The sequence below is a fragment of the Bombus vancouverensis genome, chromosome 3 (genome assembly GCF_051014615.1).
Source record: "Bombus vancouverensis nearcticus chromosome 3, iyBomVanc1_principal, whole genome shotgun sequence".
In the NCBI taxonomy this organism is placed as follows: Eukaryota; Metazoa; Arthropoda; class Insecta; order Hymenoptera; family Apidae; genus Bombus; species Bombus vancouverensis.
The window spans coordinates 19,610,696-19,625,642 of NC_134913.1; the positions used below are offsets into that span (position 1 = coordinate 19,610,696).

General features: G+C 46.1%; 1 protein-coding gene across 7 annotated transcripts in view; it reads left to right on the top strand.

The window, feature by feature from the left end:
- The window catches only part of Eip74EF (Ecdysone-induced protein E74), a 143,493-nt gene extending 128,569 nt beyond the window's left edge, over positions 1-14,924 (top strand). For all 7 annotated transcript variants that reach the window (XM_076617165.1, XM_076617164.1, XM_033328755.2 and 4 more), the window contains one exon: positions 11,439-14,924. In XM_076617165.1, coding sequence (XP_076473280.1) covers positions 11,439-11,989 — 551 coding nt within the window. In that variant the 3' untranslated portion in view covers positions 11,990-14,924. The remainder of the gene's footprint in view (positions 1-11,438) is intronic.
- Positions 14,925-14,947: the final 23 nt, after the last annotated feature.

Sequence of the window (14,947 nt, forward strand, 5' to 3'; positions counted from 1 at the left end):
GAGTACCACGCGAGTATAACGCCGAAGGCACGTATCGGCGGTTTTAGCGAGGTATAGACGGTGACCTTGTCGCCGGCAATTCACCCCGTCTGTCTTTCCTTTCTCTCTCCCTCTCTTTTTCTCTACTCGCACGACCTCCCTCTGCCTTTCTGCACCTCTCTTTCTTTCCCTCCATTGACCCTCTCCGACGCTCTCCGCGCTCACGCTCTACCACCGCGTCCTTTCTCGACGTCGCTACACCCCTCTTCTCGTTGTCGACCTCTCTTCCGTCTCCCCGCGCGTTCGTGTGATCGTTCCGTCCCGCTCGCACTCCGTTCTTCCACGAATGCATCGCGGCTGGCGTGCTCCTCGTTGCACTCGTCACCAGCGACGTCACCACGTTCCTCCGTCCTTCTTTCCGCTCTTCTCGGTCCCCCCTGTAACTGCTTCTTTCTTTCTCCCTTTCTTTCTCAGTGTTTCGAGTTATTCGATCGTACGTTCTCCTCGTGGCGTACGATCTTTTACGTGCGACAATGTCCTTCCTCCTTTCGCACTCGCTCTTTCGATCCCACGTAGCGCGATGCAAAAATCTCCGAGCGATCTCCTTCCACGTTCCTCCGACTGTTTTTCGTGTCACGTTTCGTGAAAAAAAAAAGAAAAACATCGTGTAATCTCGCGGTGATATCGTTGTTACCTATCTACTCTAGGTTTTCCTCTAAATGTTTCCTCCTCGTTTCCGCGATTCGCCTCGAATCGGCAACATTTCTATTTGCTTCTACGTCGTCTTGCCGCGCGTCTCGTCCTCCTCGTCCGTCCTCTTCCTCGTTCCTCGCTCGTACACGGAACTGTTCTCGGTCCCGGTCCCGCTCCCGCTCCCACCTTCCAGTTAAAAGTCTGCTCGGTGAATCGCGAACTTGCAGGGTACATATTTGCATACGCGCAATATAAAATGCCCGTGAGTGTACGTTCACTTTCGTTCTCGTACGACGCGCTTTCTTCCGCGTGGCCTTTCTCCTCGTCCCTTTTCCTTTCTTCCCTTTCCTCGTTCGTCGATCTCGGCTCGCGTGCATCCGACCATGGGCGGTGTACAGCCGTCTCTCTTGTTTTCCTCCTTCGATTCTCGTTATCTCGGGCGCAGGCCTTCGACACTGTTCTTTGAAACGAGCCCTGTTCGTCCCATATACGTCGCGAGTGCCGTGCATACCCAGCAGGAAAAGGCCGATTGACTTTTACGTAACGCGTCACCGTTATATTTACACAACGCGATATCCGTCACAATATTTTCGTAACAAACTCGAACGGTGATTCGTAATAGCAATCGAGCGAAAAGTCATGGTACGACGGTAGTATACGCGTGGACACGTGTGATCGAAAAGAGAAACGGTATACGCGCGAATTTTTCTTTCGCTTCGATCAGCAGATTTCACGCTCATCGCCTCTTTATCGAGCTGGTTTGACGGACGCGCGCGAGAGGCAACACCGTTATCGCGAAGAGCACGGTGGAGAGCACAGCGGCAAGGGAGATTAGCCGAAGGAAAAGAGAAGAAGGGGTTACGCAACGCGGCACGAATTGCGAGCGATGAAAAAGTCGGTTCTCATACCGGTAGGCCAGCATCCGTATACCGTGTGACGCAATCCTTTGACGATCTTTTCCGCGGGTGTTAAAGCACTTCCTCGGTAATACGCATCTCTCTGTGATCTCGCCGCGTTCCGATCGTTAACGCCTCCTCCTCTCCTCTCATCGCCCGTTTGTCTCTCTTTTTCCTCCCTTCTCGGTTTCAATGCGAAGGGCCAACATGCAGCATACGACGATGCGTAGGCACGTGTACGCTCCTCACGCGTACCGCGCATGAACCACGCTCGAAAATTGACAATTTCAAATGATTCATTTCCGGCGCTCCGCTCAGCTCCACTCCGCTCCATGGGGACCGGCTCTCCTTCCCGTTGTCTCGTCGTCGTTCCAGTCAACGGAGAAACAAAGCGAGATCGACGGACGAACAGAGAAGAAAAGCATCATATAGAGAAAGGGGAACGAAACTGGCGATAGAAAGAGACGCGCGTAACAGAGAACAGCGAGAAAGCGAAAGCTAGAAGAAGAGAGGCGGAGAGAGCGAAAAAGAGACGACGATGGACGCCGGTCTAACCGAGGCGGGTCTCTCGGACGCGAATTCACGCACACACGTTCGCGTCTAAATATAATGCGCACCGTGCTGCAAGGGACGAGCGCGAGAGCACGAACAACCGAGAGCAAGCGAGCACGACGAATATACGACGATGGTGTTGTCTCTTCTCTCTCCGGTTGTGTCGCGTTCATTCGTGGCACTCGGTGGCGCGAATGCACGCAGCTGCATCGTCGGTGCATACTGCACGCACACGCGACGTTGCAGCCAGCCTAGACCTAGACCTACTGAGCTAGCCTAGACCCGCGGATATATATGGTCTGGTGGGGAGGAACAGGAAGATGCGGGAAGGGGAGAGGAGGTGGGCTGTCTCTAGTACTATCGGAGAAAGTGAACGGGCATCAAGTACTTACGAACGTGGTAGTTCCGCGCGCACGAAACTTTTCGTGTCACGCGATCTTCCGTCCTCTATATTATTTCTCTCGCTTTTCTTTTATTCGCTACATTTTTTCCTTTCCTTTCCTTTCCTTTCCTTTCCTTTCCCTTCGTTTCGTTTCTCCCCTGCTTTTCTTCTTTCTTTCCTTCGAACGGTTACTTTTTCTTTCTCCTTCTCTTTAGTTGTGCCTTTAGTTACGCCTGCTTTCCCCCGGAGCAAGATCTCCTCTTCGTCGGTACACACTGCAACGCCCATCCGCTTTATTATTACAACGGAAATCTCCGCGAGTCCGGCCTTGCCACCAACTGGCCGATATACGTCATTTCGTGGCATCGAACGCGGACCCCGGATCCCGTTGTCGCCTTTATCAATGCCGACTAGCTTTCTCCGCTCATCCTAAGTGCGCTACCAACCACGTTTTCGGAACACTCGACGAATAAGGCATTTCCCAATATCGACGAATTCATCGAAAATCACGTGGAAATCCCGCTACTTTCGCTGGATGCGCACCTTTCTGTCCGTTTCGATTTCTCCGATTTTAAATTCCTGTTTTTTTTTCTTCCTCTTTCTTTCTCTTTTTTTTTTCCTCCTTGCGTCGCATTATGTAATATCGCGAAACTCGCGAACAAACGGTCAGATCGGAACGTCGCGCGAAGCAGCAACTTATTTACATTCTCGTTGCAATCGTTATCTTATTATTGGAATTATTATACCGATTGATAAGTCACTCCTTCCATATGATCCATGTCAATGCCACTGAACCAAATCATCTTGCGCGATCGTTTTATCAAATCTCGTTTAACGATAACAGGGGAAGGGGAAAAGCACAATTTTGGCAATTTTATCCTGGGTTATCCGTCACGCGATAACACCGTCTGATTTTCAACGGTGCACCACTATGTCTGCGACGTCGATCCTGCTAGCACGCTGGTACGAACGCGTCAACGACGTCGACCTCGTTATCAGATAATTCCTTGCGTAATGCGTACGAGAATTTTGCTCCGAATCCCGATTCTTTCAACGATTTCTCCCCGGAATAAACTACTCGAGATCCCTTCTTTCAAGCTCGGTGCTCGGCGTCGAGGAAAGACTCGAGGAACCAACGCCATAGCTACGCGAAAATATATGTGTACAGAGCCGAAAATAAATCAAGCCGGAGGAACGGGTCGCGATGGCTCGTTACGCTCGGATCTCAATTAAGAGGCACGAAATCAAAGGGTCGAAGTTCCAGTTTCCTTGGCCGTTGCTGCTGCCGTTGCTGCTGCTGCTGCTCTGCTCTCTGCCTCCAGTCGGAATTTATACGAACCGACACTTTCGCCGGTCTAGAAGACAGCGGTATTACCTTCGTCCCGCCTCTAAATTCGGTATCAGCCGACTATTAAATATCCTCGTGGGTATTTTGCACCGCGAAACTTCTCTTTCCCTTTCTCCTTCTGCCTGTCTCGCTCTCCCTCTGACTTGTCCCTGTTGGTCGTGTGTCTGCCGTTCCCGTTGGTTCTCTTCGAGGAGGCGCGCATTCTCTCTCTCTCTCTCTCTCTCTCTTTCCTCGTCCGCTTGCAAGAAGTTGCGCCCACCGAGAGTGCGCGCCGATGGTCACTGACCTCGCACACGTCGTGTCCGCGACGACGGAAGAGGAGTCACGCATTCTTCCCATTCGGCCGTCGTCGTCTTGACCTCTGTCCGCTGGCGAACGAAAAGAATGCGTGCGACGTAGGCAGTACGCGCGTTGGATTGGTCCGGGAATATAGACGCCTCTTTCGCTCGCGAATCCATGTGTTTCTCGATTGGATGTCCCGAAAGTATCGGGATGACCATCTAAAACCGGGCACTGTTGTTCCGGAATTAACGCGACGTAATTCTTCGACTGCGAGTTCCCCTCTATTTCACTCTCGTTTCATCTTCGTTTCGTCTTAATTTCCACTCCTTGATAGTACCACGCATTCGCTTAATTCTATTAGTATAGGTTTTGGACGAACAATCTTGGTTTCCAAGAAGTTAGAAACTTGGAATATGAAAAGAGAAAAGTTCGTAAAGGAGATGAACGACTCATGGTGTTTATTCAAGGTCTAACGATGAAACGATGCACTGCTTTTTTATTCCCCCGATGTTCTGTCGAACGACGTCTGCCGACGACAGAGTTAATGACTACCAAGTAGCTAAGTACGCGCGCTAGACCAGTCTGGAGATGCAAACGCGCGTCTGCACGCCCTGTGCATTTATAATGCAGCCTATATGCATGGCTAAACCGCTGGTCTTTTAGTTTCCAGAAATCTCGAGCGACCAGCATCGCGTAACGATGTATACGTATCATCGTGCATCTTTGAAATAGAAACTATATAGTGGTGTAGGTACGCGTGATACTTTCGAAGCTGCAGCTATACGTACGTTCGAAGCAGCATGCACAGACACGTATACGTCCACCTATAAGCAGAATAATGGGCTGCGAGGAACATAGGTGCACCGTGTTGGTCGTCGGACGTCGTAGTATCGAGACTTCCGGATACCAACGAGCCAGCTACAAAGAGCTACCTACCGCGATACGTGCAGCAGGAAACTAGTAATAAGAATCCCATCGAACGATCGACGAACTCGCGAAGAAACGTATCCTGCAAACGATGCACGCTCGCGATACTTCGATCCGAAGAAATATCCACCTCGATGTATATAAAGACGCGGCTGTTTTCCTCCTATATTCCGTATCGAACGGATTTGCTCCGCGCTCGTTAAGAAATTTATCGGCATTTTATTAATCGGCCACGGCAGCGTGTTAGCTTGTCGTCGAAATAAATCCCGAACGCGTTCTCTCCTCGTGGATGTTTTCAAAAATACATTCTCTCCATCCTCCGTGTTACACACGTAGTGGAAACGCGTATCCGCAACACGTTCAGCGTAACTTCTCGGTTGCTATTTTTCCCAAGTATTTCCGTTTCGTGAGACGGGGCTGGAGGGGGTGGTGAGGCAAGAAGAGGAGAGGGAAGAGTGGTTTTGCAAGCGGTAGAGGGGAAGTAGGATCGGCGGAGGATCGCGAGGCCCACACGTTTGACGTACGTTTTATAGGCAGCCAAGGTGGATGCGTAGAAAAAGCGGCGGAGAACTCTGCGGACGTAAATCTCGTTCTTTTCGTTAAGCTTCGGACAGGCCAGAAGCGTTGTGGTATTCCCCCACTTGGGCGTCGCCGCTTCGAGGAATACAGAAACGGCCGAGAAATAATGCGTTCCGCCCACGGTGTCTATTGCAATCGCGCGCGAGAACGCGCGGGAACGGGCATTTTTCGACGCGTCGTTGCCTCTTGCGTGGAAAGATCAAAGAGCAGACTTTTACCTCGACGTCCTTCGGCTCGGATCCCGACGAAAGCGAAGCTTTTCGGACCCCAGCCACCGAGTTCTTTCTCTCGCTTCGCACCGTCCTCTTCCTTTCGTCCTCCTCTCTCCTACGTACGTGTCTACGTATGCCTGGCGTACACATGTGCGCGTTTTTAGATGTACGCGTGTACGCGTAGACACGTCTCTCGAAGAGAGTTTGCAAACCGAATTCCGATTCGCGCTTCGCGTTTCCATTTCCCATGCGACATGGAGCAGCGTTTTCTATTCTTCTCCGTGGGATGTGCGCACCCTTTCTCCCTTTCCGGGTGCTTTCCGGGAGAGAGCGACGACGAACGTCGTACGGAGAGTGGCGCGCTCATACACGTGCGCGCAAAGCGGCTCGCAATTTGAACGGGTTTCGGGGTTAAAGATAGTATCCCGAGGCAGTAGGGTAACATAATAGGCCGGGATGGGGGTCTGGGTCTAACGAGAGACAGAGAAAAAGGGAATGGGAGCAGAGAAGAGAGGAGAACGGGCTCGACGTCGAGACACGCGGTAGTAGAGAGATGCAGAAGGAACGTGAGAAACAGAGACGGAACGAGCAAAGAGGAAAAGAAAGGACGTTGAAAGGAAGAGCGAGGCTCGAATCCATCCGTGGGCGAAACAGAGATAGAACGAGAAAGGAGACACGGTGGATGTGTACAGCACACGGTGCATCGGACTAGCCAGTCGCGAATGGTGGTGGAGAAGAGAGAAGGAGGAGAAGGATAGAGTAGTTAAGTTAGTCTGTCGGTCAGTGACTGCCTGACTTTCCCGGCGCAGCTGAAGGTCAACTCTCCCCTTCTCTCGACCTCATCCTCCTCATCCACCTCTCGCTCCTCCGTCTCTTCGTCTTCTTCCTCCTCCTACCCGCTTCTCCACCACCCGCTGAACTGCTGCTGTTGCCTCTCTCTCTCTCTCTCTCTGTCTCTCTTTCTCTCTCTCTTTCTCTCTCTCACTCTCTCTCTCTCTGTTTCTTTCGCTGTCGCTACCATGCTCCACCAACACTCTACGTGTGTCCAGTCTCATCTTTATCCTATCCTCTTTTTCTTCACCTTCCTTCCTCCCTATCTCTCTCTCTTTCTCGACGTATTCTTCGATACGCGCGCATATGCATTCTCCTATATACCGCTATAGACACATCGTTCCCGAACCTATATCTCGTCTTTGTGTATCGGACGCGCATGCACCACTGTGTGCGTGTATGTGCATATGCACACATAAACAAATATTGGTATCCACGACCGCTTTGTTTATGCTGTACGAACAGTTTCGGTGTCTTTTCTTCTTCACACCGTGTCACACCATCCTTCTTCCGCTGCCGCTGCGCTCCTCGACGGGTTGAGGGTCATTCGTGCACTTAGGTGCACGCGGAATTCCGCCTCGAAGTCCTGGTACGTGAGAACTCGCTTTACAGTCACATCCTCCACGACGTGTTTCTTTCGTCGTCCGTGTGAGCAACTTCTTTCCTACACACGAACGCACGCGCGCGCGCTCATACATACACACACACACGCGCGCACGCGCGCACATACACACACGGATAATCGAAATTTATGTTTTCGGGTCGTAATAACGAGCTAGGATGATTCTTCTCGCGCGAGTCGCCATCAGACGGAAATCAGCGGAGAAAGAGGATAAGAGCGTTTGCCGATCATTGTTTATCGTCGATTAAATACCATACGCGTCGATCGATATTATCAACATCGTCGATCGTGTCCTTATCGTTCTTTTTTTCTTCCATTATATTCTTCGATCGCAGTTGCAAACAATATCGCCGAGGAGATAACCACTATCTGGGGAAGAAATAACGGTGCGTTTATTGGTACAGTAACTGGTCCGAAGGAAATCGTACGATAACTCTGGCGCGTATCTGAGTCTTCAATTAGTTAGCTATATGAATTGCCGATAATGCGAGTATCGGTATGTGTATACAGCGACGTCTCGCTAAATGACGGGTTCACGGCTATTAACGTCACATACATAGATACGTCCCCGATGTATGTAAATATCTGCTGTCGCTTTTCTCGACTCTTCTTTTTCTCGCTCGCCCGTACACCGTATATCAGCTGCTTACAACTTGTATATTTTCATTGCCTTGGAAAAAGAATCAAATTCGCGCAAACCTCCGACGCCTCGACTCCCACGATTGATAAACGAAGGGATATCGATATAAACAGCGCAATACTTGAAATTGATCGTCTGACTATCGTCTCTACCGGTTGCATCTGTTCATAGTCGTTCGTCGTAATCACCTATCATCCGTTTTAACGTTTCTCTGTTCTGTGTGCGTGTCTACGTCTACGTATGTCTACCTATGCCTATGCATTCGCGTGGAATTTATTTTTCGAGTAATTATTCGAGTTACGACAGTGTACGTGAGAATCCGTTCTTCGTATAGAGACGCAGAGATTCCTCTTGCGTTGTCTTCACTTTCGGTTTACACGTCTCTTTACCCCATCTTGCCACTACCACTACCGATTCGTACGTTCCTGAATATCCCCACCAGAGGCGCTCGAGATCATCTCCTCCCGCTTCCCCGTTTTTTTCTCTCGCGCTCTCCCTATATCCCTCCCTTCTTGCTATACTTGTACTTCCGGCCGCAAGGCTAACGCGAAATTCTCGCAAAATACATGAGAGCCACGACTCTGTGGATCACTTCGATCCTCCTTCCTAACCTCTCTCTCCCCCCACTCCTCTCTCTCTCTCTCTCTCTCTCTTTCTTTTATACGTATTTTTAACTATCGACTCGTTACCGGCTGTTTCGTCTAAACTTCCTGCCAACGCTGTCAGAAAGAAACGATCGACTACGTGGTCGACGAAAACATTATCATCGGAGCGGAAGCCACTTGTTCGTCCGTCTTCTTTCCTTCTCAAATTTTCCCCTTTAATTCCTCTTTTTCCCTGCTTAAGTTGCTTCGAGAACGTGAAAGAATGAAACTGAAATAGCTGTAAGATAGAAGGCGAAGAATTACAGTTCGACCTGACGTGTAACAGCCTTTTCCAAGCAGCGCGAGCTTTTCTATTACGCAAACGTTCGAGTGTCAATAGATGATGGTTAAACTGTATCTCACGCTGGAACTCTGACTCTTGTTTGAAAGAGTAAGACGGCAGCGACGGTGTGTTCTATGCGTCACGAAACATTCATGTATATACGCGATGCATCGTCTCTCTAGCGGTCTCTCCCTTCGCTATACGACGTCCGTGGTATAGGTCAGTGAAGTAGTAGCTCCCCCACCACGCGACTCCTAGACAACGGGTCTACGATTGACTCATCTAGCCAGTCATACGGCGCGTAAACACGATCCACTCCAGCTGTTCTCGGCCGCTCTTTTACTCTTGATCTTCATTCTATCTCTGTCTGTTTTCGCTCCCTCCCTTCCTTCCTTCTTCCTACTTTGTATCTCTCTTTTTCCTCCTATTCTCGTTCTTTGTCCTCTCTGCTACCTCTTTTTCTCTTGTATAACCTATGTACACGGATCCTGAGAACAACGGGGCGTTCTCTTTATTTTTAGAGGCAGCTCGAGAATTTGGTTCCCTGCCTCCCCATCTTTTTGTCTGCCTTGCTCGCTTCGTTTTCTCTCTTTCCCTTTTTCTTTAACCTTCCCTCTTTGGCACCGGCTCGGAAGCAGAAAACGCTTCTCTCTTCGAATAGAGAAGAGGAATCGTTCAACCGCGTGGCGCGCCTCCGCGGAACTACGGGGAACGACGTATAGAACGCGAGAAAGAGGCACAGAGAGCGGCGGCGGAGGGTACGCAGAGAACGAGTTCCGATTTTAGCGCAGTCGCGGCGGCCTCAGAACGAGCGGCGCTATTATGCACTAGTAGCTTGATGGCGTCACCCGTGCAACCTTGGCTCGGGTCAGTCCTCTATCATACTGCAGCCAGAGTTCCCCTACCCTTTCGATCTTCGTTCTCTTTCTCGTATCTCACTCCCGTACTCTCCCTCTTACCTTCCTTCTCTCTCTCTCTCTCTCCATTTGGCTCCGCTTAACCCTCTCTTTACTCGACCACCACCTCTTCTCCTTCTCTTCGCTCACACATGGCACTAGCCACACGACCAGTGGCGTAAGAATACTTTCTATTTCGAGGCATCTCTGAAGTTCCACGTTTTTGCAGAGGCCACGGAATCGTTTCGCCATACGAGTTTCTGTCAGAATCTATATACTTTACTTATTTTAACAACGACAACGGTGGCGTCGTGCAAATCGAAGTAAATTCGGATAAACTATCCGATACAAATAGTCGTTTATGAAATTCAAATCCTACGATTAGAGATAGCTTTACAACTCATTTCCATATTTTGCTTTTTTCCTAGCATCGTAGTTGCATGGTCGATGTCATCGATCCATTCATTAATAGAACTGTTCGCGGGGAGTTAGTTTGAAAAAGTGCATCGCGTTAGTCGCCGTTACGCCCACGACTATGTACAACCGAGAGCTGTAACTAACCTCCCCACAACGGGGCGCGTAAACGATGTTTCCAGCGTCCGCAGATCGCGTATCCGATTTGACGGGTCGCGCGTATGCACGTTTCCTGCGCTACGAGTCACGGAATCGAGATCGATCGTGACCGCCTGAGAGAAAAAAGGTTATCGAGACGAAGCCGCGAGAGAGCTCATCCCGAAGCATCAATCATCCGGTGACAGAAACGGCAAAGCACCGACAACGATGCTCCGTGGACAGCTATTAATAGTTCATTGCACGGTTAAGTACGATGTATACTTGAGGCGCATTGCGAAAATATTGATGCCGCGCAACGAATTGACTGCTAGTGAAGATTTTAAACACGTTAGACCGTGATCAGTGGAATAGGGCTGCCTATGATCAGTGAAATAGGGCTGTCTATGATCAGTGAAATAGAACAAACAACCAAATCGAATATGTAATGGAATTCGTGGCCTACGAGAACGAGCAACTACTACTGTCTGATGAGTCATAAATCCGAACTATATTCGAACTACGAATAGAATTGTATTTTTTAAAGTTACTGCGAGAATAAGTTTATAAATTGGACATTTAAAAACACCAAATTTTCAATAAATATTTGCAATTTTTTGAATGGAAAACATAAAAATGCACTTTTATGTTCGTAAAATGAATAGTTGATAGAGTTAAAAAAAAAATGGATCAAGCGTGATTAAAATCCACTTATTCCATAATATGCCCATGCTGTGACGCGTATCTGATGAGCATGTTAAAAAAGTATTAGCTGTCGCATAAAATTCCATTTTTTTACGTACAAATGGATCGATCCTTTCTTTCACAAGCAAAAAGTGTAATGGCCGAATTCAATTTGTGATTAATTCGATGGCAACCTACATTGCCTTCTAATGGCAACAGCTATGCTGGTGCCATCTGACGGAAATTGCGCAAACGTGAATGACGACCACATTTATAATTATAAATAATAAACACATATGATACATATTATACTGCGCAGTTAACTTTCAGTTTAATTATTTATATGAAAATATTAGTCAATTAAAATATCGTTACTAATTTATATCAAGAGACGATCGATAAGTCTGTATTTAATGATATTTTTTTCTTCTGTTTACAGTGTCTGAGAGCTATAGCAGTTACGTAAATTCGATGTACGCCAGTGGAGCCCAATTTGCCACCCCCTGCACTCCTAGCCCACCACGGGGACCCGGTGGAGTTCCAACGAGCGTGATTCAAGCAGCAACCAGCTCAGTTTCCGATGACCTGTACCTGCTGGAATTAGGTTTCCCCCCACGGTCGAAAAAGAACAAACTAAAAAAGCCGCGTCAAGGGGATGGCGCCGCGGTGAAAAGGAAATCTCGCGAAGGTTCGACGACGTATCTATGGGAATTTTTATTGAAATTGCTACAGGACCGAGAGTACTGCCCCCGATACATCAAATGGACGAATCGCGAACGAGGTGTCTTCAAACTGGTGGACAGCAAGGCGGTTTCTCGTCTATGGGGTTTACACAAGAATAAACCGGACATGAACTATGAAACCATGGGCAGAGCCCTGCGTTATTATTATCAGCGCGGTATCCTGGCGAAAGTTGACGGACAAAGGCTGGTCTATCAGTTTGTGGACGTACCGAAAGATATTATAGAAATTGACTGTACCGGCGCGTGAGACAGGGTTCGTCCTTCGAGGGAACAGCAGCACGAGAGACGAGCTGTACGGGAAAAGAGTGATTCGTGTATTCGTGCCGCGATCTTACGCGAGAACTTATCGTTGTCATTATCATCGTCGAGCAGCTCTTCCTGCCACAATGTGCCCACTTGGCACAACCCTCAGACGATCTAAAGCATGCCCTCTCTCTGACTTCGTTTGTTCCTTGTATTATAAGTATATACCTATAAAGATATGTATATTAACTCGCGAATAGCGGATGCGCATGCGCAACAACGCTACCCGCAAGAGGATGAACGTTTTGTTTTTGTCGACGCGACAGCTGCCACGGTATACGTATACAATTATATGTATATCGTAAATTTCGTCCTCCTTTGGTCTTTCTTCTTTTGTTACTCTTTGACGGTGTACGTCGATAGTAATCGTATTAAGCTTTACAACGTCTAATATATATAAATGTATATTATACATATATATGTATACGTTGAGCTCGTTCAAATTTGTACAAAATTTAGTTCTTAAAGATGCTACGGCACAAATGTTATTAAATGTATTTTAATCGAGAGTAAACGAAGAACGGGAAAAATAAGATGAATCTATTACTTAACGTGTAAACGGGATATAGGCGAACAGTTGTACATTCAAGAGCGCGATAAATTATTTATTGTATATTAGACGATTATATATGTTACCTAGAACGAGAAAAAGAAGCAGAAATTGTTACATACGTGTCGACGAAGGGAACCATAAGGAAGCAAAGGGGAAGTAGAACTTATATAATGTGCACGCACGCGAACGTGGAGAGTTTAAAGAGAAAAAAAAAAAACGAAACGAAATGAGGGCTGTGAAAAGATTCAGAAAGGAGAAAAATACGAGTGCAGAAATGATAAAGATGTTGAAAAAGTTTTACGGAGCGAGCTCAGGGAGAGGTACACATATATACAAACACACACCTGTACACTACACGTCTACACAGACACACACTGTACACACACTATATTTTTTTAAATATAAGCAAAAAAGGGCGACTCTTCTATTTGAGCTGAGGGTTCAACAATGTAAGGTGCTGGCTATACACACGAGGTCCAAGAATGTTATTTAGCAAGCTAGTGTTATTAATTCATAAAAAAAATTATTGAAACAGACATATATCTCTGTATATATAAAAATACACCTTTAGTATATATATTATTGAATATTATATATATATTATATGAATATATATTGTATGTTATGTAGTAAATGGAGCGAGTTAATGTGTCTATGAGATTCTTCTGTCACGTCTGCGTAGAAGGAAGTTTAAATAACCGTCTATCCGTACGATGTCTCTATTCGTGTCTTATATATCTTATATGTGTACATATGTATATATATATATGCATATATATATATATATATATACACATATAAAAAGCAATCACTATGGAAGCATTATCGTTTCTCTTTTGTGTTGCATGTTTTTTTATAAGTTCTCCACATTAGGATCAAACGATAATGAATCAATTTGCACGGTCAGCGATTCGATTACGTGGCCCGCGAGGAAAAAAGACGCACATCCGCGTGATTTTCATGCTCAGCTAGAATCAGAGATATCGTACTTTTCTAAACGTTTAGAGTATAATAGCCTTCTTGATATACGGGGCAGAGCGTTCGAAACATGATGATAAGTTAGAGAGAAAATTAATTTATTGAGCAGCAGCCCGCCCCTGAATACGGACGTGACGTGCGAGTGCAAGCGTATCCTATAGAAATAAGTTTTGTACATAAAAATTCGTTGAGAGCATACTTAGAAGAACATTACGCTGGTTAATCTTCGTAATCGTGGATAAATGAAAAGAAACAAAAGAAAACGAGAAACAGGAGAGACAGGTAGAACACGAGAGATACGAACGCGACATACCTCTAAGGTGTTACCTCTCGCTGCAAGTTGTTCTTCTTGACGATCATCTCCAAACAATTCAGAGAAGAAAACGGTAATACAGTAAATAATAGATAAAAAACGATCAAGTGCTGCCAATAATGCCTGTAAACGGTCCCTTGCATTTTTTTGCCACTTAAAAAAGGAAACGATGGAAAAAGAACAATGAACATAAAAAGAATTAATACGCGCGGTTTATTCGAATCAAGAAGAAATGTCTTGGGACGCCAGACATACCAGATGATACAAAGCGAATTGCCTTCTTGTAATTAACAAAGACGTGTTGCCTTCTAACAAAGAAAACATATTAAAGAAAAAAATTCTAGCAATTTGTATTTGTAATACAATCGACTTTGTCCGGGTACTTAAAGAAAACCTTTAACCCTGTATATCATCCCCCCTTTGTCAGCATAGAGTTTTGTAACTTTTGTCAAGAGAAACATAATAATAATGATAATAATAGTAATGAAAAAAAAGATAAAAAAAATTGAGAAGCGTTTTTGGTACACGAAGACTTTTTTCATATCGCACTTTGCATACACGTATCAGATGAAAAATATACTTAAAAAATACAATAAAAAAAGATAAGATGAATATAATGAAAGAGAGGGAGTGAGAGAGAAAGAGAGAGAGAGAGAGAGAGAGAGAGAAAGAGAGTGAAAGAGAGAAAGAGAGAGAGAGAGAATGAAATGAAATACATCAGAGTACAATGGACAAAAAAGCAAGTACCTATAAATAGTACCACTTCTATACATAACATCCACTTATAAACAATGAATGGACATTGCAACAAAAAAAATCCTATTTTTAGGTAAATTAAATTTACATATACATAACGATTGACTACGCTACAAGATATTTTAACAAATAAGACTTTACTGTAATAGGGATAAATCTATAATTATTTACCTGTAAAATAATACGAAGACACGATGGATTGACGTAAGGAACTGTAATGTAACGTTCTGTGATTCGTTGTTTGTAGGTGAAATTTAATAAAAGATTACTGTATCATAATTTTGATGTTTTTTATACCCTTC